Here is a 23,050-nt window from a genome sequence, read left to right on the forward strand (position 1 = left end):
CTCTGTCGAAGTTGCGTGTCATAGTTAGCCGGGTTCTTCGCGCCGTGACGCCTTTGTCTGTTGCGCATCGAAGTAAGTAGGCATTCCCTCGGTCACGATGAAAGTGAAAACTCCTCGTTCTAGTCGCTGATGACCTACTGCTTGCCAAGAATCTGGGTGCTCCGTCACATCGTCTGCTCCCGTCAGATCTCGAGTGCTCGAGTGCGAATCACTTGAGAATCCTGACCAACGTTTTCCAGCGTTTTCACGAGTCTTTGTCAAATTCGTGACTTGAAATTTTGTCAATTAACATTTTCACATTAGACGGACAATTTTCTTTCATACTTGAGTAGATTCTAATAGACTTTAGTAGATGTCTATGCCTAAGGTGATACCATGTTTTACTGCATAATTTTAATTAATTTTGTTAAATAATTTTGATTCTAGGAGAGACATATGATGTTCTTGCTAAAAACGAAAAATGAAAAGATCATAGGAGGAGTGAAGACCATTCAAGAGAATTGAAATATTTTCTATGTTTTTCCATTTAATTAGCATAAAGATTTTCTTATTTTTAGAGTGCACTACATTTTATCTCACTGGGACTTTAATTAAATTAAATTTTAATAGCCATAGGTTTTATTCACATTTCATAATGAATCGACGCAAAAAATTGAAGATTTTACGACAGACTTGTGTCTCCAGTAAGATGATGAATCAGATCTGGAAATTGTGTCAAGGGTGACGTTACAAAGGGTGTAGACGGATCACCCACGTCAGCATTGAATTCCACGTACAATCTCAATCATCCACAACCATTCAGACTTCTTCTTGACAAGGGTCGACGTATATATTAAATGATAGTCTGAATATGACAATTCCAAGTTCAAGCTTACCTCGCCATTTCCAAAGATTCAATCACTGTAATAAAGTCAATGAAGTTTCAATTATTTAAGTGAAACGTTACGCGGCATTGGTTATTAAGATGGAATACGAGATATTTTGATTGAGATAATAATAGTACCATTGAAAAGAAAGGTTACTTGAATTATTACATTTTCGATACAGCTTGCGTTCTGTTGAAAAGAGCGGTAACGTGGAATTGCAACATTTGGAAAATAATATCACGTTATTAGACGTTATTAAACCGCTCGTTAATGGTCCGCCCATGACTTGTAAAACGTCTAGTGAGCGCACGTGAATCGGTAAAGTGACAGGAGAGAGACAAACCTCTCTCTCTCTCTCTCTCTCTCTCCCGAAGCTCCCGTGTAAGTGCACCCGGTTCGTCATCCGCTATCTTTGTATCTACATCTTGCATGCTTTCAACTCGACTGCAATGCATATTCTGGATAATTATGATATTATTTTCATTCTTTTATCTATTGTAAAATATTTTAGAGAAGAGAAAAATATTATTGTACTTTTGCTTCTAAAGTAGAAAAATTAAATAATGATAATGCTTTGTATTAAAAATTGACAGTATTAAAAATTGTATCATTACGGTTAAGTTAAAGTTATTTTAACTTCGGAATAACTTTTAATTTGAAAGGAATTAGATTTCGAACAAAGACTGAAAAGAAGTAGAATTTTTTATAAATTTTGTTTCTGTCAGAAAGTCAGAATTTAATTTAATGTAAATTTATTTGAACGGCGTGTTCTAGCAATATATCTTGGCAATGGTACATCTTTACATGGGAACATCATTCCCATGACGATTGAAAACTAGTACCTGCTCGACTGTAATTGTCGGATTCCTCACGTAACATAGATATTTCATCAAATTTACCGCACGTCAGTCCAATTCGATACGGTAGTTGCAAGCATAGCTAGTTACGCTGTTGATTACTCTCATCTTCTACCGTTCAGTTAGAAACACTTCCACGATAGAAATATATTTTCCAGTTCAATTACGAATTAAGAGGCTCGAAGCTACTGTAAACAGTACACACAGTAGAATTTAATTTACTGGGATGAAATTTCAATAACCATTCAATGAAATTAACCTCTAGTTATTTCATCTCGATAAATTAAATTCTATTGTGTATAACGCGAACAGATTATAAATTTTGAACGAGAAACCATAGAAGATATTTAAGCTTGAAATTGAAAGACTATGGAATTTGGAATATTTCAATTTCAATAGTGTTATCCCCCTTTTCTTAATTTGACAATCTTTCTCAATCATTAATTTTTGATCCAGTAGATGTAGATTGTGAGAGAAAAGGCCATAAAGATTCTTATGAAAATTCTTAGAAAAGAAAATTTTTTATAATCCCTGAAGAAGATTCGAATCACGTACTAGTTTTTTAGTAATTCTAATGAAGTTAAACAATTTTTAATTGGATCAATTAAAGATACAAAGCTTAGCAGCTGAAGGCTAAAAGGCTTTTTCGTATTAGCGACGTCGAAACGTTCCTTGACCTAGGCTGGGTATCTTAAAGTTGCAGTTAAGGTGAGATAATCGACGAAGGATTATTAGAAAATTATTTGCTCTTTCCCATCAAAACGAAGGAGGGGCAGGCGAATGTTGGCAGCCTTGATGACCGTGGAAAAATTAAACTGAAAGAGAAAACTTTCTCATGAGTCGACGCCCGTCACCGGCATCGAGCAATTAGTTCGCTTTACGATCCTGGAATCTTAAAAAGTTTTCCACTTTTAAGGCCGCCTCTGCGGATTGCGTGATTACGCAACGCGCGAGGCACACTGGCGCCACCATGGCTCTTTTTCTCCTTCCGCGGTGGTTCCACCGGCTCCGATTCCGCGCAGTAAAAATAAATTCGACGATTGTCCCGCTGATGCCGTTTCAGTTTCGCGTTTCATAAGTTTACGCTCGATGTTACGCTTTGGAATTCCATTCGCCCGCTTTCTCTGCGAAGAAATCGAACTGATCGTGGAAAAGCATAAAATTCGGACAACTTGAAGAAGATTGTTGTTCGATTTTTCTTGACGACCAATATTTATGTACTTTGTAGAAAGTCACTGACGCTTTCACGTTACGAACAAACGAAATATACAATTAACGTCGTAAACGATAATTAAACAAGTATATATAAATCAATGATGAAGTGTATGTGAACTAGCGAGATTAGTTATGGTTCGTGTGGCGCTAGTGTCGCATCATTGGTTGCTGTAGTTCTAAATTTCTTAGAAATACATCGCTCAATAGAGTTGCAATATGATGCTATTTTTCAATAATATTATATTTGTACTGATTAACATTAATAGTTTTCAGTACTAAATTTACAATGAAATTTTTATTTAAAATGGTATTACACTAAAATACCAATACTGGTACTAATGATTCGATTTAACTTAATACTTTTTGAAATCCTATCTCTCTTCAGAATCTCAGTTAATTTTACAACTATTTTTTACATCAATTTATTGATGTTCTCAGCAAAATTTATTGAAATCCAGTCTCTCGTATTTTTTCAAATTTCTGAAATTCTTTAAGTCTTCTCTGAAATCACCTTTCCTTTAGATATATTTTGCAATCAATGCGCAATTTACTCAGCAAATATTTCCACCTTCTTCTGAATCCAGCTTCACTTTTCAATCTTCAGGCAACATTTGCACATTTATGTTTAACTTAATCCTTAATAAACATTTATACATTGGCATTTAATTTAATGTTAAGTTATACGATGTCTCCTTGCCTGTGACATATTAGAACCGGTTATCGTGAGATCTAACATAATTTAGTTCTAATTTATGCCCGTAAAGCTTGCTAATATTCTGCAACTTCTTCAATTTTGAAACTGATATGTAAATGATAAGTTAATGATAAGTTAATGGTCTGCTTTATGCAAAATGGATAAACATCATAACTTCAACTTCTGACATTTAAACAGTTGATAGTTAGAAATCACCAGTGAGCTGGAGTCTTAATTGCTTTGTGCTGCTAATATTCTGCAACTTTTTCAATTTTGAAACTGATATGTAAATGATAAGTTAATGATAAGTTAATGGTCTGCTTTATGCAAATTGGATAAACATCATAACTTCAACTTCTGACATTTAAACAGTTGATAGTTAGAAATCACCAGTGAGCTGGAGTCTTAATTGCTTTGTGCTGCTGTTTTAGAGTTTAATTGTAAATTGGGTTGGATCATCAACGAGTAATCGCGTGGAATTCTGTGATTTATCTGAAGAAACGATTACCTATGGGGTAACAGGTTATGGGATTTGTTGGTCCACAGTTTCTTAATCACTCATTCATTTCAAATAAATGATCCTAGCTCACTTCGTATAGAGCTTTGGATTGCATTTTCATGGATTATTGCATCGACTGTGATCGTTCTGCTCTTGGACGTTCCATCTCTTCTGCAATTTTATTTTTTTAAAGAATTCTTGATAAAAGAGAGTGTAAGATGCATAATTCTCAAAGAAATCTCAAAGAGAAAATGATAGTAATACAAATTACATTTAAAAGAGAAATCGTTCCTCATGAAATACTATGTTTTAGCTCCAGCTTCGACATCTGTTCCAGACAAGATCCTGGATCCCATTTCTGTTAGATCATCCTTTCAAATCCATTATCGTCTTGTATTATTGAATGTTTCTAGAATTATTTTCCAACGTGGTGTAGATCCTAAAAGTCATCTTTCTTGAATCTAGACCATCCTCACCAACAGTTAATCACTTCTGCAATACTGGAAAGTAATAACAGAATTCCAATGCAAATAATGCCGTAGACTAGCGATTAGTAATCAAGTATCACGAGATACCGTGGATCATCGATCTGGACGATCTTCCTTCATTATCGAACACGGAGCGTATGAAAGAAGTTACGCGCCGTCGATCGTGGGAAGTGGTGCGGAAAACGTTGCGAAATGCAAGCACACTGGCCTGGGCATCTATCCGGGAGGAGGACATCCATCCCGAGTAGGTTGCATCTGTCTGTTGCGAAACTGGTGTTAGAATGCCGTTGCACGAATTATCAGATAATTACCAATCGCGGTTACGCCCACTATCGGCGTGATTCAGAAAGAAAATTCATTGACGAGCACATGCCGTAATGTCCTCTCGAGTGCCAACTTTTCCATAAGAATGACGCAAAATCCGTGTCCACGTCTGCACGGTGGGCGTTGAGTTATTCCTACCGTTCAGTTATTCATACGATTTATGCAGTTCGGTGTGTGCCTCATTACATTTTCTTGCATGCCATGCGAAAGCAAAAGAGAAAGATCCTCAGTTACCGAGGACTTTGATGAAATCTTGAAAAATCAATGTCAAATAAAATTGTTATTAATAATGTTTCTTGTGCCTTGTGGTTAAAATTACCAGTTTAATATTTTTCGAACGGAATTATTTATGGCAGTTTGACTCACTATTCATAATGGATAAAATTTGCACTGTTAAAGGAAATGGGAAAATAGAAAGAGCCATGCGATCGGAATTAGCAGCAAATTCAAGGTGCACGGAGTCCAGTGAGCAAGCGGAGAAAGGCACGCGCGAATACGCACGCTCGGAATTGCTCGGCGAGCAATCTGCCTCCTGCCCAGCCTTACACGCATTCAAGAACCGCGGGGAAGACCGGGTCAGGGCAGAGCGCGAAGTTGCTTCAACCCTTTCACGGCCGAGGAGATGCCTCGGTTCTACATTTTCAGAAGTATCTTCTAATGATACTAGATTGCTCTGTCTCTTGTTTATACATATTCTTTTCTGTCACTGGTGTGTTTATTCCCCATACTGTCTAATAAATATATTATAGTCTCTCTCTTTTTCAGGTTTGCGTTTCCAAATCTCTTAAGATCGGATTTGGACATCTTGAGGAGTCAGTATTTCATTTCGTCCGACCGTCTTCTCAAATTGTAGCGTGCTAGCAATAAATCTTCGTAGCCTGGTAATTCCACTGAACCTAATAATTTTATTCTCTTTTCAGACTTAGGTATCTTTCGTTCGTGAATATCTTCCCTGTCAATCAATATTTCGCCTGAATCAAGCATTCTCCCAAATTACAGTGTCTTCATTGTACAGCCCGTATCGATCGGGGACATCTCGTCCAACCATTTTCCCAAGTTTCGCCCAGCATCACTTTCTAACGTTTCACACTAATCTTCAGAAGTGCACAATCTCCGTGCGGAAAAATGACAGGGGACGTACTATTTGCAGCAGTTCTGGCGCGCCTGTGCAGCATTAATCCGCTTCTGCAACCAGAAGGTGATGATTATCGTTGTAAATTTAGCCATAGTTTCATTAATTATGGTCGCCAGTAACGCAGAGAACTAGTTAAAAGGACGCATCTCATGCGTCGGCTAGAAACGTTGCGTGAAGTAATCGGTGAGAAGGATCAAAATTGCGGCACCGCGTTGATTTAACGATGCATTTCATTAAAAGAAAAAAAAAAAAAAAAAAAAAAAAGAAGAAGGAAAAAAACACGAAACAAAATGAGTGCGACAGATTTGCGACTGCACTTTTAGCAGCATCGTGGGAAGTGTGATCCGGATCAGTGCGATCCAAATGATATTTCGAGGCGCGCGCGCTGACTTCTAGCCTCGAAGGTGCAGCATGAAGAAGTCGTTCCATCGATAATATCGTGCTACGTATCGGAAAGAATTTGATATTTCATAGAAGTGCATGGAGTATAGGAGAGGTTGGATCATCACACTGAAGTGTTTCGAACTTCGTTCTCTTTCTTTGCAGTCATCGATCACGTCAGTGATCTCTCAGTCTCAAAACTGAAATTTGCTGTTTCTAGAAGATCATTTGAGGCAAAGTATTAATTTAATTAATACTGCCATTACAAAGTGTTGACATCCGTTTATAACATGCAGAGATAAATTTAGACTTGTTCTTCCTCAAAATTTTCATATAAATTTGACCTCCGAAATTTGTATTATTGTAAATGTTGTAGTGACACACCTAAAGGAAGATGGTCACTCTATCGAAAAACATCCCAATTCCTGATTGTAAGATCAGTCAGGTGTTAATCAATTTTCAAACTTCAATAATGGCAAATAAGACCTAAAAAGAAGGAAAGAAACAGGTGGAAAGCTAAAAGGCTAGTCTACGAACGAGAGAGGGCAAAGGCAAAGGTAAAGTGACGGCTGGCGAAGGAGGAAAGTGGTGCAAGATTCGCGTTCGCCTCGGTCGACGATGGCAAGGTTCTAAGGCAAGGTGAGGCAAGGTAAGGCGAAACAAGGCAACGCTCATCAACGGTGTGTCCCCTCTTTCTGTTCTTCTGTTGGGGCCCCGGTCCCAACACGCGTTCAACAGTATCATCTTATTAGACCCACGCTATATAAACCCAACCTGCCAGCATGCCGGCCAGTTACCTACTGACTTTATTCACAACCGTGCCGGAGTGCATCGATATCGTGCAACAGCGAGACACACGTGCCTCGTCGGGATCGCAATATCGTGAATTCGTAAGGGCTGAATTTGAGTATAGTAGCTCCAAGGAAAAGATCTCGTCAGACCTCGGTGATATTTCACCGATCAGTACCATCATCCCCTCTTGGTGATCACGGTGTTCTGTAACCGGAGATTCGATTTTTTCTTTTTCTTTTTTCTTTTTTTTTTTCTTTTTTCACAAAGTGCTGTTCCTCGTGGAGGAAATGTCTTCTGTGAGCTCTTTGGACTGTTAGAGTTGCAGGGGTGGTAGTTTTCTCGTTTGGTGGCTGAATGAGGACTTTACGGATGGCAGTGTAGTTACTGTGTAAAAATAAATTTCGACAGTATCATTCCATGACGTTGACGTATAAAAAGGAGTATCTGAATTTTTATAAAAAGTAACCCGATCCTGCCGAGTTTTTTTTATTTTTAAATTCGGAATATTTTGAGATTTTCTTCCATCTCTTTTTTTCTTCCTTTATGTCGCTTGCCTCTGTGTTATGGGACTCTTTCTGATCTCTGAATTACGATTAATAGTTCACACGTAATTCTTGTTGCAAAGTCGACCGAGGAATGTATGGACAGACGTACACAGATGTACATTCCTTTGATCTGTACCGCGGGAAACCGTATGGAGAATTTCGAATCGAAAAGTTCACGATTCCCAACCAGGGAGTGGTGTATCACGCATGTGATGAATACGAAGGGTGTGGTTTACCGTGAAATGTCGCCGAGGTCTATTCACAACCCTTTAACACAGAAGCGCGCGTTTTCATGGAAACCGCGGTTATTTACGACTCCATTCTAGACAGAATCTATTGGAAGCTATAATCTCTTTACCCTTTTATACTTACGAGACGTATACTTTCGAGTCGACACAATGGCTTGATATTCTCAATATTCCTCTCCTTTGTTTGTTCCTGGTATCTTGCAATCGGCCAACGAGAGCCTACTTAAGAAAAGAATTCCAATTTTCAAAATTTGTTGAAAAATTTTGTACGAAAGTTTGATATTGAAAAATGAACGAAATTTTTTATCTAAATTCTCTACCTTGGAAGTTATCTGATTAATATAAAATTTTAGATTGGTTGAAAGGTTTTTGTCTAAATTCAATTCATTTGAAAATTTTTTTTAAATCAATCTGTCGATTTCTGTCTTTGACTGTTACGTTCATGAAAAAGAATTTAAAAAATTTAATATATTTTTGCATCTCTGAGGCAATTTTGTTTTCCAACATTTACACAGTTTTTGGTGATTGAAACTCTATTTTCCTGATGTCTCTTCAAGTCGATTGCATTAGAGAGATATTCCTCCACGAGAAAATCTATTAAAATCTATGGTGCTTTCATAAAGGTCTGGTCTTCTTCGTCTTTCCGCAGTGTTCTTTTCAAGAATAAAAGCGGTGCGTGAGTTAAGTTCAGTAATTCCGGGCCTTCGGTTCATTTCAACATGTTTTATCTTCAGGTATGTATTTCCTGAGCAAGGATGATGAGTAATTTTTAAAAGGCTTTGAGTTCAATTTTCAATTTTATGAATTGAAATCATGAAGTGCCTTTCTTAGAAATTAAGAAACTTTTTCGTGAAATTTACAGTGAGGAGAGATGATCGCAGGTATCTCGAGATTTAACGTGGTGATTTCTATTTCGCATTTTTTAGTTTCGTAAAAATTAACTGGAAACTAATTTAACTGAATGCTGCAAGCATTTAATGTAATTAAGAAGCAATCCAGTGGTCCATCTAATTAATATGATTAATTATTGTCTCCCAACCGATGAGCCTCATGGTTCATAAATCTCAATTCTCCCTCTACAGAGTGAGGAAAATGTGTTAACAAATTACCGCGAATATGCCACGCGATCTTCGAGAACTCTGCGATTAATCAGGAAAGATGAATCACGCTGCGTAATTGATTTATTGATACACGGTCCCCCCGAGGCGTTACGAATCGTTAGAGAACATCACAGTCTAGCTGGAATCAAGTTCGATAATCTTAGCCCGTAAGGATATCCAACAAAAATGATTGTTGGAACGCGTCTGCGTAGATCGTAGCGCAATTTATACATCACCAAACAGTTGAAGATTCATCTGGAAAGAAATACTCAGTATACTGAAGTTCTAGTAAACTCTGCTGACAATAATTTGATCCCAAATTACATCATAATTAGTTGATTTAATTAATAGAAAGTGCAGTAATTGTACGACAAATCAAATTAGAAGTTGTTGTTTGTTTCACAGGTACACAATGCTTGATACAACAGTTCTATTCTTTGAGATATATTACACCTACGTCTTCTTTTTTTTTTCCAGGTAATTTCATTTCTGTCCGTGTTAAGAAGATATTGCATGTTAGACGAAATCTCTTTTCTCCGTTCTGTCAAGACTTTCATGCGCAGCAAGGTGTATGAATCTCAGACGCGGGAGTCTCGTCGATCGATTAATGGTTGCTAATGAATTTTCACTGTTAGTAATCGTATCAACGACGCACGATACACATCTGTGAAAGTTTTTCACATATGCTCCAATTGACTGTTTCTTCATATCCTTTATTTTGTAAGAGATGAGTCGATGTGTGGTAACTGTTATTGAGATGAGAAAATCTATTGGCGAGACCGTTTCTGTTCCAATTGAAGAACAAACCAAGTTGTTAGAAATTGAAGGAGAAACCAATTGTCTGTTAGAAATTTCAGTGCCATTCTGCTTCTTCTTCTTCCTCTTGTTAAATCAACTTCCAGCTGTGTGTTTTATGCAATTTACATGGTAATTGCAATCATTGATTCGAGATCTATAAAGGACTTGCATCATTTTGGCTGTGACAATGAACGTTAAACAATAAATCGCTTGAGACAATGGTGTAAGTTAGCTTTTTCTTCAGTTGGTAAATTTAAATGAGCGACAACGTCGGGTGAGAGAAGGCTGCTTAACATTCTTCATGAGATTGTGAATTATCTTGCAACAGCCCCGGCAGTTTCCTTATTTCTTCATCTTTTTGATTGGCTCTGTCCCAGGAGGAACTGTCTTACAATTAGTATAAAAGAAACACCTGTTTCCATGATAAAATTCATTAACAGTAAATTCGTAGAGAAAGATAGGAATATTTTATAATGTTTCAGTGTATTTCTTTATTTTTTCTTCTTTTCTTAATATAGAAACACCTGTTCTAATGTAGAAACACCTGTTTCTATGATAAAATTCATTTACAAGAAGTTTATGAAAGAAGAGAGAAAATCTGTTACAACGTTTCATTGTGTTTCTACATTTTTTTCATCAAAGAGAAGTTGTTTAAATAGCTGTGTTCCTTGCTTTTTGCGTCTTGTATAAATTGTTACCAGCTGAGTATGGTATTGCTATTAAACTGCTCAGCTATCTTAAGCCTTCAGTCAATTTAAGATCGAGACAGTAAATGTTCCAACGATTCTAAACATTTTTCCTCATCTCATCAAGTGTTTTCTTCTTCTTCAGGAATGGATCAAACTGTTGTAGAACTGTTTCTATAATGAATCCACCGTTCCTTTCCTTCCTCGTCTCCTCTTCTAATTCACCACGACTACGTTCAAGATTGGCTTTCTCAATAAATTCCTTCGTTATTCTCTTTCTTCGCCGTGTACATCAAGCACGTACTTCTTGTGTCAGAAATGAATTCCACAGTGACTCGAAGTACATTCAACACCAAAACGCTCTTCAGCTAATTATTTTCCAACGGGGGCAGCGTTGCTGCACGTGCCTTGCGTGCGGTGAAACGCGTTTGCGCGCGTAATCGAACGGTAAATGAGCAGTTAATTGCATCGCCGACAGAGCATTTTCCACCTAAAGTGTTCGTTGCGACATAACAGGACAGTTGATTTCAGGTGATGAAGCGTTTTCGAGAGACAGAATACTCAGTCGATTTCCTACTGTTTATTCTTAGAACAGGTTACGAAACTGCCTGCGTTTAACTCGCGTAACGAGACAGGACTGGTGCATATTAATTTTGTAATCAGGAACTGGAGACGAGACTGCGGAGGAAACGGTTTTCGCACGCATTCACCGAGCCAAGGGATTAACTGCGGCCAGAAGACCCCGGGTAGAAATGAGGCGGAAGACGCGTAATTAAGTTGTTGCGAAATCCTTGCGAATAAGCGGCACATACGCGATACAAGGCATCGCTGCTACTCCCTGATGCAATTACGTCGGCTCTTTCATGCACTTCTCATGTTACTCTCCTCGAATCGCGGCTTCTCGTTGCTAATGATTTACTTCTGCTTGCCTCCGATACATCATTCCTAGATTATAATTGGCTCGTTCCGTCCTTTTCACGCTTGCGTCCTAAAGTGTTGTTCAGTTTTTTCGTTTTCGTTCCGTCACCGGTCTCCCGTTTTCTCGTTCTTTTGTTAGAATATCGTACGTGGAAATATTACGTACAAGGTGTTACAAAATAGAAACAATCCAGACAGATCCAAGCCAATCATTTATTATCTACAACAATTTATTATCTATCAGTTCTCGTGTAATTGAAATTGTCATTAATGCTCAGTCTAATGTGTCTTGCGAAATCGGGATCGTTGCAACACGTGATTCGTTAGATTGGGCCCCAAGAAGTGGACCCGACGAGTTGGTTCGACAATTACTATCAATTATGAGGCTCGTTTCAAGAGGCTCTGTTTGCATAATTTGTCGGGTTACTAATTGAAGAAAACGCGGACGTCCGCGAACCTCGCATTACACATCTGTCGACTTATTACCGAATCCAAGCGTAGACCAATTTGCAACACGCCAACAGTTCGTTAGATTCGCATCACGCGCGTCGCGTTTTTCTATCCACAGCTGACACGCGTTTCGTCGGGAGGAGGAAATACGCTGCCATTAGAGGCTGCGCCGCGGTGGTTCAGTGTGTGCCGTTGTGTAAATGAGAGTAGGTGGACGAGAGTAGGAGGGATATCTTTGAAAAAGCAGCGATCGTAATTAGTTTCTTCTTCCTTCGTCTCGTTCCACTTTTCCTCTACCTCGCTGGGAGATCTTCTTCGTTGTCATTGCGAAAAGTATTTTCTTATCCGTTCTACGCAGAATTAATTGGAATTAAGAAATTGTTTTTTATTACATTGTTTGTTATTACATTTTATTTTCTCGAAAGGCCAGATTCTTTTCTCACAAATTGGCTAATTAATAGTTTGTTAAAGCAATGCGTTACGTTGTGCAAAATGTATCTGTGTATTTTTTACAACAGACGGCGATAGTCTGCATGGCAGTAACGCACGTGATATGCGACCTACCACCAGGGACGAGACGCAACACCTATCTGCCACCTGAACCAACCAAGGGTTACAACTACGACACACCGCGAATACCATTTTCGAAACCGACTACCACACGGCCGCCATTTACTACAACGACGCCGTTTACAACGCGTCCGTACTCCAAGCCACCTCCGAAATTCACACCTTCCAGACCTCCTCCTGACCAGGGTTATCCACCAGCAGGCAGCAGACCCACTCCAGAATTCCCCGATTACGGGACACCCACCAGACCAGCTGGAACTACTTTGCCTGTTGGTGGTGTAAGTTGCAATAAAAGAAGATATCTATAAAATTATCTTTCCCTGTGAAAATTACGCATTTGCCGGATAAATGGTCATTGAACTGCGGTTGTTATTGATAATGGATAAATTTTATCATGCAAAAATTTCAAAACTTTGAGTCATCTTTAAAATTTTACAGTATAGTATATTTGGAGACATTTGGTTGTAGCGTGTTAGTGTAGTATATTTGTAGTATTTGAATGATTTTGTTATTGATCTTAAAATTCTAGCACGATCATCATCATCACGAGCCAGGAATGCCGTTCGACTTCAACTACGCGGTCAAGGAAGAAGCCTTTGGAAATGACTATTCCCATAACGCGATAAGCGACGGTGACATCGTTCGTGGCGAGTACAGAGTCCAGCTTCCGGACGGGAGGCTGCAAATCGTTCGCTATACCGCCGATTGGAAACACGGTTTCAGCGCACAGGTCTCGTACGATGGAAATCCACGCTTCGATGTTCCACGACCGCCTAGCAACTTTGCTGGCTATTAGACTGTTAGCAGGCTGTGGATGTATATACATTTGTGTAAAGGGAAGAAAATTTTAAAAATATAAAACTGCAAAAGTATAAGGGATATTGAAAATAAGAGTACAGTGAAACCAAATTAATTAATCAAGTACAAATCTTGCAAATTGTCCGAACAGTATCCAATAATAATATGTATGATTTTCTATGGATTATACGAACTAAAAATCATAAAAATATAGAAAAAAAGAAATTTAATAATAAGCAATATCAAGAATGTGCAATGCTGAAAGTAAGTCTCACTGTACTCGTAATATTTGGTTATATAGGTTCCATTTTTTTGGTCGTGTTCTTCAAACTACAAAACTGCAAAAGCATCTGCAGCCTAGCTGTCAGAGTCTAGCCTATGGTTGCGAGCCACGTTTGTCTTGCGGTTTTTATTGTTAGTCTTGATCGTGCTGTTTCTGCGCTAACTAGCTGAGATCCAGATCATCCAAACATTTCTTTGAAGTCGCTAGTGTCGTTAAGAGGCAGTTCCAGGGGGGATGGCGCCACTGACGCATGCAGAACTCTTCTTTGGACCCTTTATAGTGAATATATGAGTTTCATTGAATTAAAGATGCAATAATCAATGATACGAGTACTTAAAAGCATTGTTTCATTGTGTTGAAAAGTATAATTTTGTAATTTTTGTAATTACCAATAGCTTCGAATTAAGACTTTAAGGAGCAAAAGAAGAGTTCTACAGATTCTTCCCAGTCTGTCACTTGGTTTATGGAATATGAATGAAACAATTGATTCTATGATCACAAATGGTTCAATTCCAGCTGGTATTTTATATCCCCCTAGCCATCGTAAAAATCTAGATCTAAGTGAAGGGAAATCTTAGACCAGAGTACGTTTTATATTCTTCAGTTAGATTTGTCCAATGGACACGGATATATAGAAGGAAAAGAATAAAAAAATTCTGAGAAAGTCAGAGATGTACTTCTACGAAGCATGAAGTAGCAGCTAAGGATTAACTTCTAGTAGTAACTGTTGGTTTTTAAGGGCGCTGATGAAACAATACTAACCCCATGCAATAGGATGTGGCCTTTCTATATGATAGAAGTGATTACATTTGTCAATTATCACCCAAATTAAGACGCAATGTATAATCCATCAATTTACAATGTAGAGTGAACAGATGATTTTTTTGAAAAAAAAAAAAAATAGAAGTTGTTCAAATATATCTTCATGATAAGGAAGAAAGCGATGTAAAGAAATTGAAAGATTTAATAAATAAACCAAATGATTGTATTATTTTTAATAATGAAAGTATACATGCTTTTTAATACATGTATGTGTGTGAATATTTTTTCTTCTCTTCTTCCCTTCTTCCTTAAATTTACTACTACTGCTTTTATTTTCGTGCAAACTTTTAATTTTTACTATGATACTAAGTGTATTTGAAAACAGGAGGATAAAGTATAATTTGTTGTGATAGCTTGTTGTCATAGTTAAATTGATCGTTGCGCATGCGTTCGTTGATCATACTGTGTATTTTATAACGTGACTACGAGTAGTGGCAACCTTTTCACTCACAAAACTGTAGCAGTCTTCGTTAGAACCTTGAAAAACTTATTCATTCAGAATGGAATCATTTCAGATATTTGCATAATGTAGTAAATGGAGGAGTGAATAAAACTGTACAAGAAGACTGCTTTCAAATAAACTTTAAATACTTTTATTTGGTAGTCTTATTTTAGAAAATATAAGAAGATTATATTTTGGTTCAAAATGTCTTTGTCACTGTCGAGGATAGACTATGCAGCTGTTGGTGTCACATCTAGAGGAACTACCAAGATTTTTCCTGCGAAAGAACACAAACAGACTCAAAAATTCGCTGTTGCTGATCACGATGGCATACTCCATGTATACGGTGAATTTCATTCTTCATCTTTTAGAGAGAATTTAAAGTAAAATTTTCAAATGAATCTTAGACGATCATTTGTTATTTCTATGTCTTTTGACTTTCTTAACAAGGTGTGAAGAAAGGAGAGCTGCAAGTGTCGTTCAAGTCCCTGCCAGGACCGAAGATTAATAAACTAGTTCTCGGTGGTACTGGGCACGATAAGATTTACATCGCACAAGTAAACACTGTGAAGGGATATACCAAAAAAGGAAAATTGTTCTTAGAATTCGATACAAATCTTATAGATCCTATTTCGGCACTGTGAGTAGATTAAATGGGGAGTAATTAAAGTTTAAAGTAAAAGTTAATTTAAAAGGAACATTTTCAAGTAGAATTCATAAAAACTTCTACACAGATATGTGCTTGGTCCGGATTTAGCAGCATGTGCAAGAGATCTCTACCACAGATATCGTGATTGCAAGGATGCTGACTCCTATCTAGCTGGTGAAACTTTATACGACGTGGTTCTCCTACCTACTGACGGCTCCTTCATTTTCGCCATACTAGCTTGCGGGGATTGTGCTGTAAAAATTTTAATCCTCGAGATTCAAAACTTTTTTAGCATATAAGCCAGCATCGTAAAGCTTATGAATCGGCTATTAATTTCTCGTAAATGCGTAATCATTCAGTGATTCTAACTCATTTTTAATGAGCATTGGCTTAAATGCTATAGTACAGCCCAATAATCTTTAAATTATTATGTTCGTTTGATTAATTTCGTTTTTTTTAGATACGAGTCCTTCATGGTACCAAAACTCCAGCAGTTCTTCGACTTCCAAGTGTACCCACTGTATTGTCTCTGTACAGGTTTCCAAGCTCTTTATACTATGTTTTTTATTTCCTTAATATTCTCCAAGTATCTTCTTAACTTTTCTGTAGGGAAGGCGACGTTGAATCTAAGGAACGTGTTCTAGTGGGAACGATGGATGGCAAAGTGGGTTTGCTGATTCTTCAGGGTAACAAGACACTGAGAATCACTTGGCTTCTGAACATGACAAGCTCAGAAATCACGTCTTTGGATACTTATGAGTTGCAGGATGGATTAGATATACTTATTGGTAGACAGGATGGTACTGTTGAAGTATACACTTTTCCCGAGGAAGATATGTTGCCATCGTTGCGTTATCGTTACGTAGGTGTAGCATATTTTAAAAGCGTTTTTAGTGCTTCCAATTAATTTCTTGATCGTGTTCAAGTTCCTAAGAAGTTATTTTCACAGAACGCCAGTGAAAGTATTAGTTCGGTGATTGGGGGAATAATTGGTGCAGCAGGATATCCTGAAGTATTGGTTACTACATACTCTGGACGAATATTCGGCTTGACTACCAAACCTCCCGGTCTTTTAGAAGCTGATCAGAATGACGGTTTGACCAAGTTGAAGGTTGAGATAGAACAGTTGCAGGAAAAGTTGAAGGAAGAGAAAGAAGCAGCTAGTTTCTCAGTTGATCCCTTAGCGCCATTAATTCTTTCTGTTAATCACAGGTATAGAATTGAACGAATCATTTCTCGTTCACAAAGAAGATATCAAACGAAGCTTGTTTCTTGCAGAATGACTTTAAACAGGGAGGATGTGTCATATTCCCTTTTCATAGAACTCGATACACCTATCGATAACATTTTAATACAGTCGGACACTCCGATTGTGTTACTGGACGTGGAAAGTAACAGCGCAGTAGTCAGTTTGTCCACTTGCAATCCTAGAGAAGGCAATTTCGTTCTTGCTACTTATCGTTGTCAAGTAATTCAATTATTGTTAATACAAGTAATTCACTTATTGTTAATAATCAAATTGAACGATTCAGTATTTTGTACTTTTTAGATTAATACCAATCATCTTGAAATGAGGTTGAGAACCATAGAGGGACAGCCTGGTACTTTACAAATTTACGTCACTTCACAAGTATTGCTTGATTAATACAAATTTTTTAACTTTATTGAGTTACTACGTAATCTGTGATCAAAATCGTAATCGTTTTTCTGTTCAGGTACAACCAAAGTGTTGTCGCAAGTTATTGATACCTATACCTGCTCTTTCTTTTCACGTACGGCAGCATGAAGTCGAAAATCCTGAAACTCGTACTGAAGGGCCCTTCAATGCACTGAGGTTAATCGGAGGTTTCACGATTGCAGAAGTAAAGTCCCATATTTTCTCTTTTAAGATATATTTATTACATCTTGCACCTGCATGATGGTAAACCCGCCATATGCCAATGTTTCATCAATAGTTTGCCAGTGGACAAACGTTCAAAGATCCAAATAACAAATTAAGTTTTCTGTTTCTAATGCTGCATACATTTCAGATGCACGCGTGGCTGTCCTTCGCGTTGCCGGATGTGCCAGAAAGACCACTTTTGGAAGAAGGGGAGGCTATTTTGACATACGTCTCATCTTTCATTGGATCAGTCATAAAGTGCAGATACAAGTAAGATCCACGGAACGTAAATGACAATAATATTAAATGCAATTTAATATTTTCCTGATTGTCAGAAAAGGAAGTGCAGTTTTCTTGGGTGAGAACATCTCTACTATCATAATTCTCAGGGATATACTGACCCGAGAGGCAACGAAAAGAAAAATCAAATTAGACGTCTTCTGTGGTATATTTTCATTACAAGATCAATTGCTGCTCTTATCCTTAGAGTTCTTTTCTTATTCGACGTTCCTTCGCAGATGTTTCTGATGGTAGCATCTCCAGAGTGTTGGAGTTAGTTTTTCCACAGTTGAACGCTGTTGACGATCTAATTACAAAAGTGAAGATCTTGAATGCTCTTGAGGAATGGGAGTTGAAGGAAAATCCGAAAGAAAACTTGTGCACGGAGTATCAGGAACTGTTACAAAAGGAGTCTGAGATCAAATCCCAGATGGCGAAGGACAGTGAACTATTGGAAAGACTGCATGCGGTAATTACAGATCTCTACGTCGATTGGGAAAGAGCTAAACGTTCTCGTAGGTGTGTATCGATAAATAACTGTCTAAAAATCAACAAAATTGTCCTTTGAAGAATTCACTACTCTGAACCTTCTCAGCATTTATCATTTCACCAGTTTTTATTCGAAAAAACATCAATTTAAAATATTAATCGTTCATTTCTTTTTTTCAATGATATTTTTTAAATCCGTAAAACATAATATACAAATGAAACAGCATTCAGATGAATTAACAAAAAATTTCGTTATTGCTTTTTTTTGGTTTTTCTATTAACAAAATTGAAGGATTCATTTGTATCACATACTATAAAGATGGAATTTTATTGGAAAAGAAACAGAAAAAGGAAAGAACTGTTAAATTGATTGCACCAGTTGCAATTTGTACCCTGTGTTCTCAGAATCGGTAGCAAAGACGCTGCGGAGAAGCTCGATGCAGCTCTCAAGTCCAGAGAATTGGCTCAAGTTTTACAAGTATTTGTCGACGCGAGTAACACACCATCTTCATGTAAAGACTGAGCTATGAACATCTCACTCTTGATGGAAAATGCAATAAAAGTGGACCATAATGTTCTTGTAAATGCGTTCACGTAAAAAATATATTTCTTTATCAACGACGATTCGCGGATATAAATGACTAACTTAACTACGATTAAGAAATGTACATTTACAATAGATCTTGATTATCATTAAGTATTGTACAATTTATACGTGTAATTTTATCTGTATACGTATATAAGGATGTGTGTATACACTTGCGCATATGCATATACATATCTTCAACTAATTAAATTGATATTACCTTTTTTTAGAAGTTGTATACCACACAGGTTCCAAATTTAATTGTCAAAATTTTGTCAAAGGATTATGTAGGGGATTAATAAACTGTGAGAAAAAGTACTTTAGAGGTTTGCTCGTTTTTATAAATACAACTCTGGAGTTGTCGTTGAATGAACTTACTGACTAAATGAATAAATGAAAACTTTTTTTATGATTTTTTTGTGATTTTCTCTAAAGTGGAGCAAATCTCTGAAGAACTTTTTTCCTTCATTCTATCGCTTTTCTACGAAGTTTTGACATTTAAATTCAGGACATCCTGTGTTTGTATGTGTGTATATATATATTTATACATATATATGTACTTCCCGAGTTCTTCTGCTAAGAACAGTCTTAAGAATAATATATATATATATTTTTTTTTAATATTACGTCCGTAACATTCCCTTAAAAATTTGCAGAGAAACTGGAAAGTACGTTTATCCACATTAATGATAAGCAGTGCGTTGGTGATAGCACTTCGATTCAGTCATTTGCACCTGTGGTGACTTCGGCTTTGTGCATGAGAGATCTGTCATGGTCTAATCTCAATGTTACAGGAAATAATCCAGCAGACATTAGATAAAGAAATACTGCCTGCAAGAGCAACAAATACGAAATGGTCAAGTTATAATAATAATAATAATAATAATAATAACCAGGCTGGTATCATTTTAGACAGTGAATAAACTTACATATTCTCAGCACGAACAACTGCCTTCAATGGATCTCTGTCAAGATTAGCGTCCGGAGTCGTTGTCACTGTGTATTCGAGGGTTGGTCCACCAGCGTGCGGCAGAATGCTCTCAGGATTATCGTCGGGAGGGATGATCTCCACGACTCCTGTTGCCTCCACCTCGAGCTTCAAATCACGAACAAGATCTTGGATGGTTTTTGCCTGCGAGCCTTTGTCACCGACTTCCTCCACAGTTTTCACCCTGTTCATAGCTCTTTCAGACCTTCCCCTCGTGTGCGTGTGCATGTGCCTCTTCATGTCGCTTCGTACTCTGAATGGCTTTCCACAGACAGCGCACTGGTGCGGCTTCTCACCGGTGTGTATGCGACGATGGTTCTGCAAATAACTGCTCGCCCTGAACGTTTTGTTGCAGTACTCGCAGCGGTAATTCTTTTCGCCAGTGTGAATTCTCCTGTGAACGATTAGCGAGTACTTCCGCGCAAAGTCCTTGCCGCAATACTCGCACTGATACTGTTTCTGCTCCGAGTGGATGCTAGTCGAGTGGTATTTCAGATCTCCGCACTGACGGAAATGACGGCCGCATTCCTCGCACTTGTACGGCTTGTCACCGCTGTGAAGGCGCTTGTGGACCTACATTTGGAAAAAATTTATTCGGAAATTTCGTTTGGAAGACTTGGTAATTCCATTTTTTTTTTATGAACCCCTTAATTTTGCAGGTGAAATGAAGACATTGGAAACAAATGGGAAATACTTTTAACACGTTAAATGTCTTGCCAGTGTACACAATAAATGCATAAATCATATACAGTTCAACTTATCTGTTATAGATAATATTTTATAGCAATTTACATCGCATGACGAGAAATTTGTTCCGTCTTGAGCAAGTCGTACATGGTTGGTCAACGTGTTAATTGTTACATGGTCGAGTGTAGTGTGAATTTTTCACTACTGCATCCAATTAACGTTTAATCCATAACAGATGTTTAATCCATAATATCCTATTAATGTACGATGTCCAAATAATTGTCTCACCTTCAACGCACTGGCAGCAAAAAAACTTTTCCCGCAGACTTCACACTGGTGAGGTCGTTCACCACTGTGAGATCGCATGTGGTACACCAAACTGTTTTTATGGTGAAATGACCGGTCGCATTGGGGACACGTTAGTTCGTCGTCTTTAAAAATATCGACAATAAAACATATATGCGTGTTTGCAGACAGAAAAACGGACTAATTTAGCACTTACTCGACTTCCTAGCCTTCAGTATCTTCTTTTTCTTCGCTGTTTGTGGAATGTCAGACTTATCTTTGTCGTGCATGCCGTGGTCATTGATAGCTGACGGTTTTACGTGGTCCCTATGTACATGTTCCGTGACGTCGGTAATCGTCCACAACGGGGATTCGTTGTTCACCGTGGACAACGGGGATTCTGTTTCGTCGTCTATGTGCGCACCTGTCTCCTCCACTGCAAATACGTACAACGATCTTGATCAAATCTGTCCAAGAATGGACAGGGATTTCGAAGTCCTTTATGGTCATCCAATTGAAAGACTGTACTGATACTACTTACCAACGCCTCTGATGCCCTCCATAAGATCCTCAGGCTCGCTGAACTCCTCGATAACTGTATTTTCCAAATTCTGAACAGACTCTGACACAGATATCGTGATGTTAGTATTGGTCGCTTGTGCTATCCTGGTTTCCTGCTTGACAGGTTCATAGTGTACCTTCAGATGCTCGAAAAACTTCAACTGACTACTAAATCTAGAACTGCACAGTTCGCACTTGAACACGTGTGTCTGTATGTCGCCGGAAGCGCTATTGCCGTTCATGGCGTCCGCGTTTATCCTGCCGCTGTCCTTCCTCGTCGAGCTTCTTTTCGTCTGTTGCTTCAGTTTGCGTGGTATCCTCTTCTTGTGCGGCAACGATCTCTTCGGCCCCGAGTTCGGGGTCGCGTCCTCGCTGCTCTCCGCCGACACGTCCACGTCATATTCGCTTTTCACGTTTATGAACTCTTGTTTCACGTTATGCGGGATTCGTTTGAATGGCTGCAACGTCGGGTACACCGGAGGTGCGTTTGGTTCTGGGACCGTTTGTATGGAGTAAGTGTTGACAGGCGTCAGGGTCTCCAGATGTGAAACGTCCGGCAGTGTAGGATCGTCGTGTTGCGACTGACTGTGAAGGTGCTGCTGCTTCTGTTGTTGTTGCAGCTGAACAGCAACCAAAGCTGCAGCCAGCCTCCTGTCCTCCTGTAATCGATGATTAAATTAAAATCAGTGTCCAACTTATGAACTTGAGAAAATGACAAATTATCTCTATACCTCTGTCAAGTCATGTTGCAGTAGATCTTCAGTTTCGTAATACTGAGTCGCTGCACCATAGTCAGTGCCAACACCAGCATTGATCATGTCAACCACCATTCCCTCGGAGATCAGCTCTCCATTAAGTGTCAGAAGAGGCACGCTTTTGCTCAAGGGTTCTCCATCTGCCCTTTGAATGGTAATGTACTGCGTACCTTCCATTCCCTCCAGCAGCACCGCTTGTGCCTCCTCTGTTGTCACTTCCATGTTCATTTGGCTTGACTGCTGATGGAAGAGAATTTCCTCGAGAATTATTTCCTTGCCATCTGTAAAAGCTAACTTTCTCTGCCTGGGGAGAAAAGATACACACAAGAGTTTGAGTCTTCGGTTGAGATTCGTTTTGAGCGATACTCCTCGAGAGACGTTACGTTAAGAATTGTCCCTGCTTTAGGAGAAAAGAAACGTCTCTTGTGCAAACAAACGAATTGCATCACTTTTACTTCCATTTATCTGTTACGATTCACTTAGGAACGTACGCGTTGGTAATGTAGAAATTTTCCGCAGAAATCTTTTCGACAAATATATCGATTTTAACATTTCACGAGAATAGCATGGAACAATATTGTCGATCGTTTTTCGAATGAATTTTCGCTGTCCTGTCGATATTATTCAGAGGACGTGCAAACACACAATTCAAATTTCGCGCGTTAGTGTAACATCGAGATGACAGCGAAATCAAGGTCACTGCACCCGGAGCTCACAGAAAATTTCTCTCCTCGCTTGATCCACGTTCCGGCTGGAAAATTGGCGTCCTCTCACCTCTCCGTACCAACCTGCGCAAGCCCGCGTCGGTTTTTCGTCTCCTTCGTGGAAAACTTGAGCGACATAAACAAAACAAAATATTGAAACACTGTAGGACAAAACGTGACAACAGTGCTTGGGTCTTGACGCCATTAGAACATATGTACCCTTCCTACGTTACTTGCGCGTAGTGTCGGCGCCGATGCCAACCTAACGCGCCGA

The 23,050-nt window shown here is 38.4% G+C and overlaps 4 protein-coding genes across 7 annotated transcripts; 3 read left to right on the forward strand and 1 right to left on the reverse strand.

The window, feature by feature from the left end:
- Positions 1 to 4,578: 4,578 nt before the first annotated feature.
- LOC122535724 lies at positions 4,579 to 6,345 on the forward strand. The gene is made up of 4 exons (XM_043667496.1): positions 4,579 to 4,863; positions 5,343 to 5,652; positions 5,709 to 5,755; positions 5,864 to 6,345. The coding sequence occupies exons 1-4, from the start codon at positions 4,812 to 4,814 to the stop codon at positions 5,884 to 5,886; spliced, it is 432 nt and encodes a 143-aa protein (XP_043523431.1). The 5' UTR covers positions 4,579 to 4,811; the 3' UTR covers positions 5,887 to 6,345.
- Positions 6,346 to 7,240: 895 nt separating this feature from the next.
- On the forward strand, positions 7,241 to 14,678 carry LOC122535722 (extensin-like). Of its 4 annotated transcripts, none has more exons than XM_043667492.1 (4): positions 7,241 to 7,349; positions 8,694 to 8,778; positions 12,515 to 12,844; positions 13,096 to 14,678. In XM_043667492.1, exons 2-4 carry the CDS (start codon positions 8,764 to 8,766, stop codon positions 13,360 to 13,362), a joined length of 612 nt encoding a protein of 203 aa, XP_043523427.1. In that variant the 5' UTR covers positions 7,241 to 7,349; positions 8,694 to 8,763; the 3' UTR covers positions 13,363 to 14,678. The 4 variants fall into 4 exon arrangements, with proteins under 4 accessions (XP_043523427.1, XP_043523428.1, XP_043523429.1 ...); XM_043667493.1 differs by having other exon boundaries at positions 7,245 to 7,349; positions 8,668 to 8,778; XM_043667494.1 differs by lacking the exon at positions 7,241 to 7,349 and adding an exon at positions 7,356 to 7,441.
- Positions 14,679 to 14,747: 69 nt separating this feature from the next.
- Positions 14,748 to 19,114, forward strand: LOC122535719 (Bardet-Biedl syndrome 7 protein-like). The gene is made up of 13 exons (XM_043667486.1): positions 14,748 to 15,257; positions 15,362 to 15,551; positions 15,646 to 15,814; positions 16,021 to 16,097; positions 16,170 to 16,422; positions 16,510 to 16,772; positions 16,839 to 17,028; positions 17,110 to 17,190; positions 17,276 to 17,422; positions 17,591 to 17,712; positions 17,778 to 17,887; positions 17,961 to 18,240; positions 18,616 to 19,114. Exons 1-13 carry the CDS (start codon positions 15,116 to 15,118, stop codon positions 18,731 to 18,733), a joined length of 2,142 nt encoding a protein of 713 aa, XP_043523421.1. The 5' UTR covers positions 14,748 to 15,115; the 3' UTR covers positions 18,734 to 19,114.
- Positions 18,786 to 23,010, reverse strand: LOC122535720 (zinc finger protein 271-like). Its single transcript, XM_043667487.1, has 7 exons — positions 22,847 to 23,010; positions 22,049 to 22,376; positions 21,298 to 21,976; positions 20,974 to 21,192; positions 20,760 to 20,902; positions 19,726 to 20,357; positions 18,786 to 19,627 (listed from the first exon to the last, which is right to left on the reverse strand). Exons 1-7 carry the CDS (start codon positions 22,912 to 22,914, stop codon positions 19,609 to 19,611), a joined length of 2,088 nt encoding a protein of 695 aa, XP_043523422.1. The 5' UTR covers positions 22,915 to 23,010; the 3' UTR covers positions 18,786 to 19,608.
- Between the last annotated feature and the right edge of the window lie 40 nt (positions 23,011 to 23,050).

Source organism: Frieseomelitta varia, unplaced genomic scaffold, assembly GCF_011392965.1.
Source record: "Frieseomelitta varia isolate USP_RPSP 00005682 unplaced genomic scaffold, Fvar_1.2 scaffold_759, whole genome shotgun sequence".
NCBI lineage: Eukaryota > Metazoa > Arthropoda > Insecta > Hymenoptera > Apidae > Frieseomelitta > Frieseomelitta varia.

Excerpts from the sequence above, each read along its gene's own strand:
- LOC122535724 (XM_043667496.1), top strand. The coding sequence starts at position 4,812 with ATGCAAGCACACTGGCCTGGGCATCTATCCGGGAGGAGGACATCCATC. Across the intron at positions 5,653-5,708 it reads CATATTCTTTTCTGTCACTG|GTTTGCGTTTCCAAATCTCT; the intron begins GTGTGTTTATTC and ends TCTCTTTTTCAG. Across the intron at positions 5,756-5,863 it reads GGATTTGGACATCTTGAGGA|ACTTAGGTATCTTTCGTTCG; the intron begins GTCAGTATTTCA and ends TTCTCTTTTCAG.
- LOC122535722 (XM_043667492.1), top strand. Across the intron at positions 12,845-13,095 it reads CTACTTTGCCTGTTGGTGGT|CACGATCATCATCATCACGA; the intron begins GTAAGTTGCAAT and ends TTAAAATTCTAG.
- LOC122535719 (XM_043667486.1), top strand. The coding sequence starts at position 15,116 with ATGTCTTTGTCACTGTCGAGGATAGACTATGCAGCTGTTGGTGTCACA. Across the intron at positions 15,552-15,645 it reads ATAGATCCTATTTCGGCACT|ATATGTGCTTGGTCCGGATT; the intron begins GTGAGTAGATTA and ends ACTTCTACACAG. Across the intron at positions 16,098-16,169 it reads ACTGTATTGTCTCTGTACAG|GGAAGGCGACGTTGAATCTA; the intron begins GTTTCCAAGCTC and ends ACTTTTCTGTAG.
- LOC122535720 (XM_043667487.1), bottom strand. The coding sequence starts at position 22,914 with ATGTCGCTCAAGTTTTCCACGAAGGAGACGAAAAACCGACGCGGGCTT. Across the intron at positions 21,977-22,048 it reads TGCAACATGACTTGACAGAG|GAGGACAGGAGGCTGGCTGC; the intron begins GTATAGAGATAA and ends CATCGATTACAG. Across the intron at positions 21,193-21,297 it reads GGAGGGCATCAGAGGCGTTG|TGGAGGAGACAGGTGCGCAC; the intron begins GTAAGTAGTATC and ends ACGTATTTGCAG.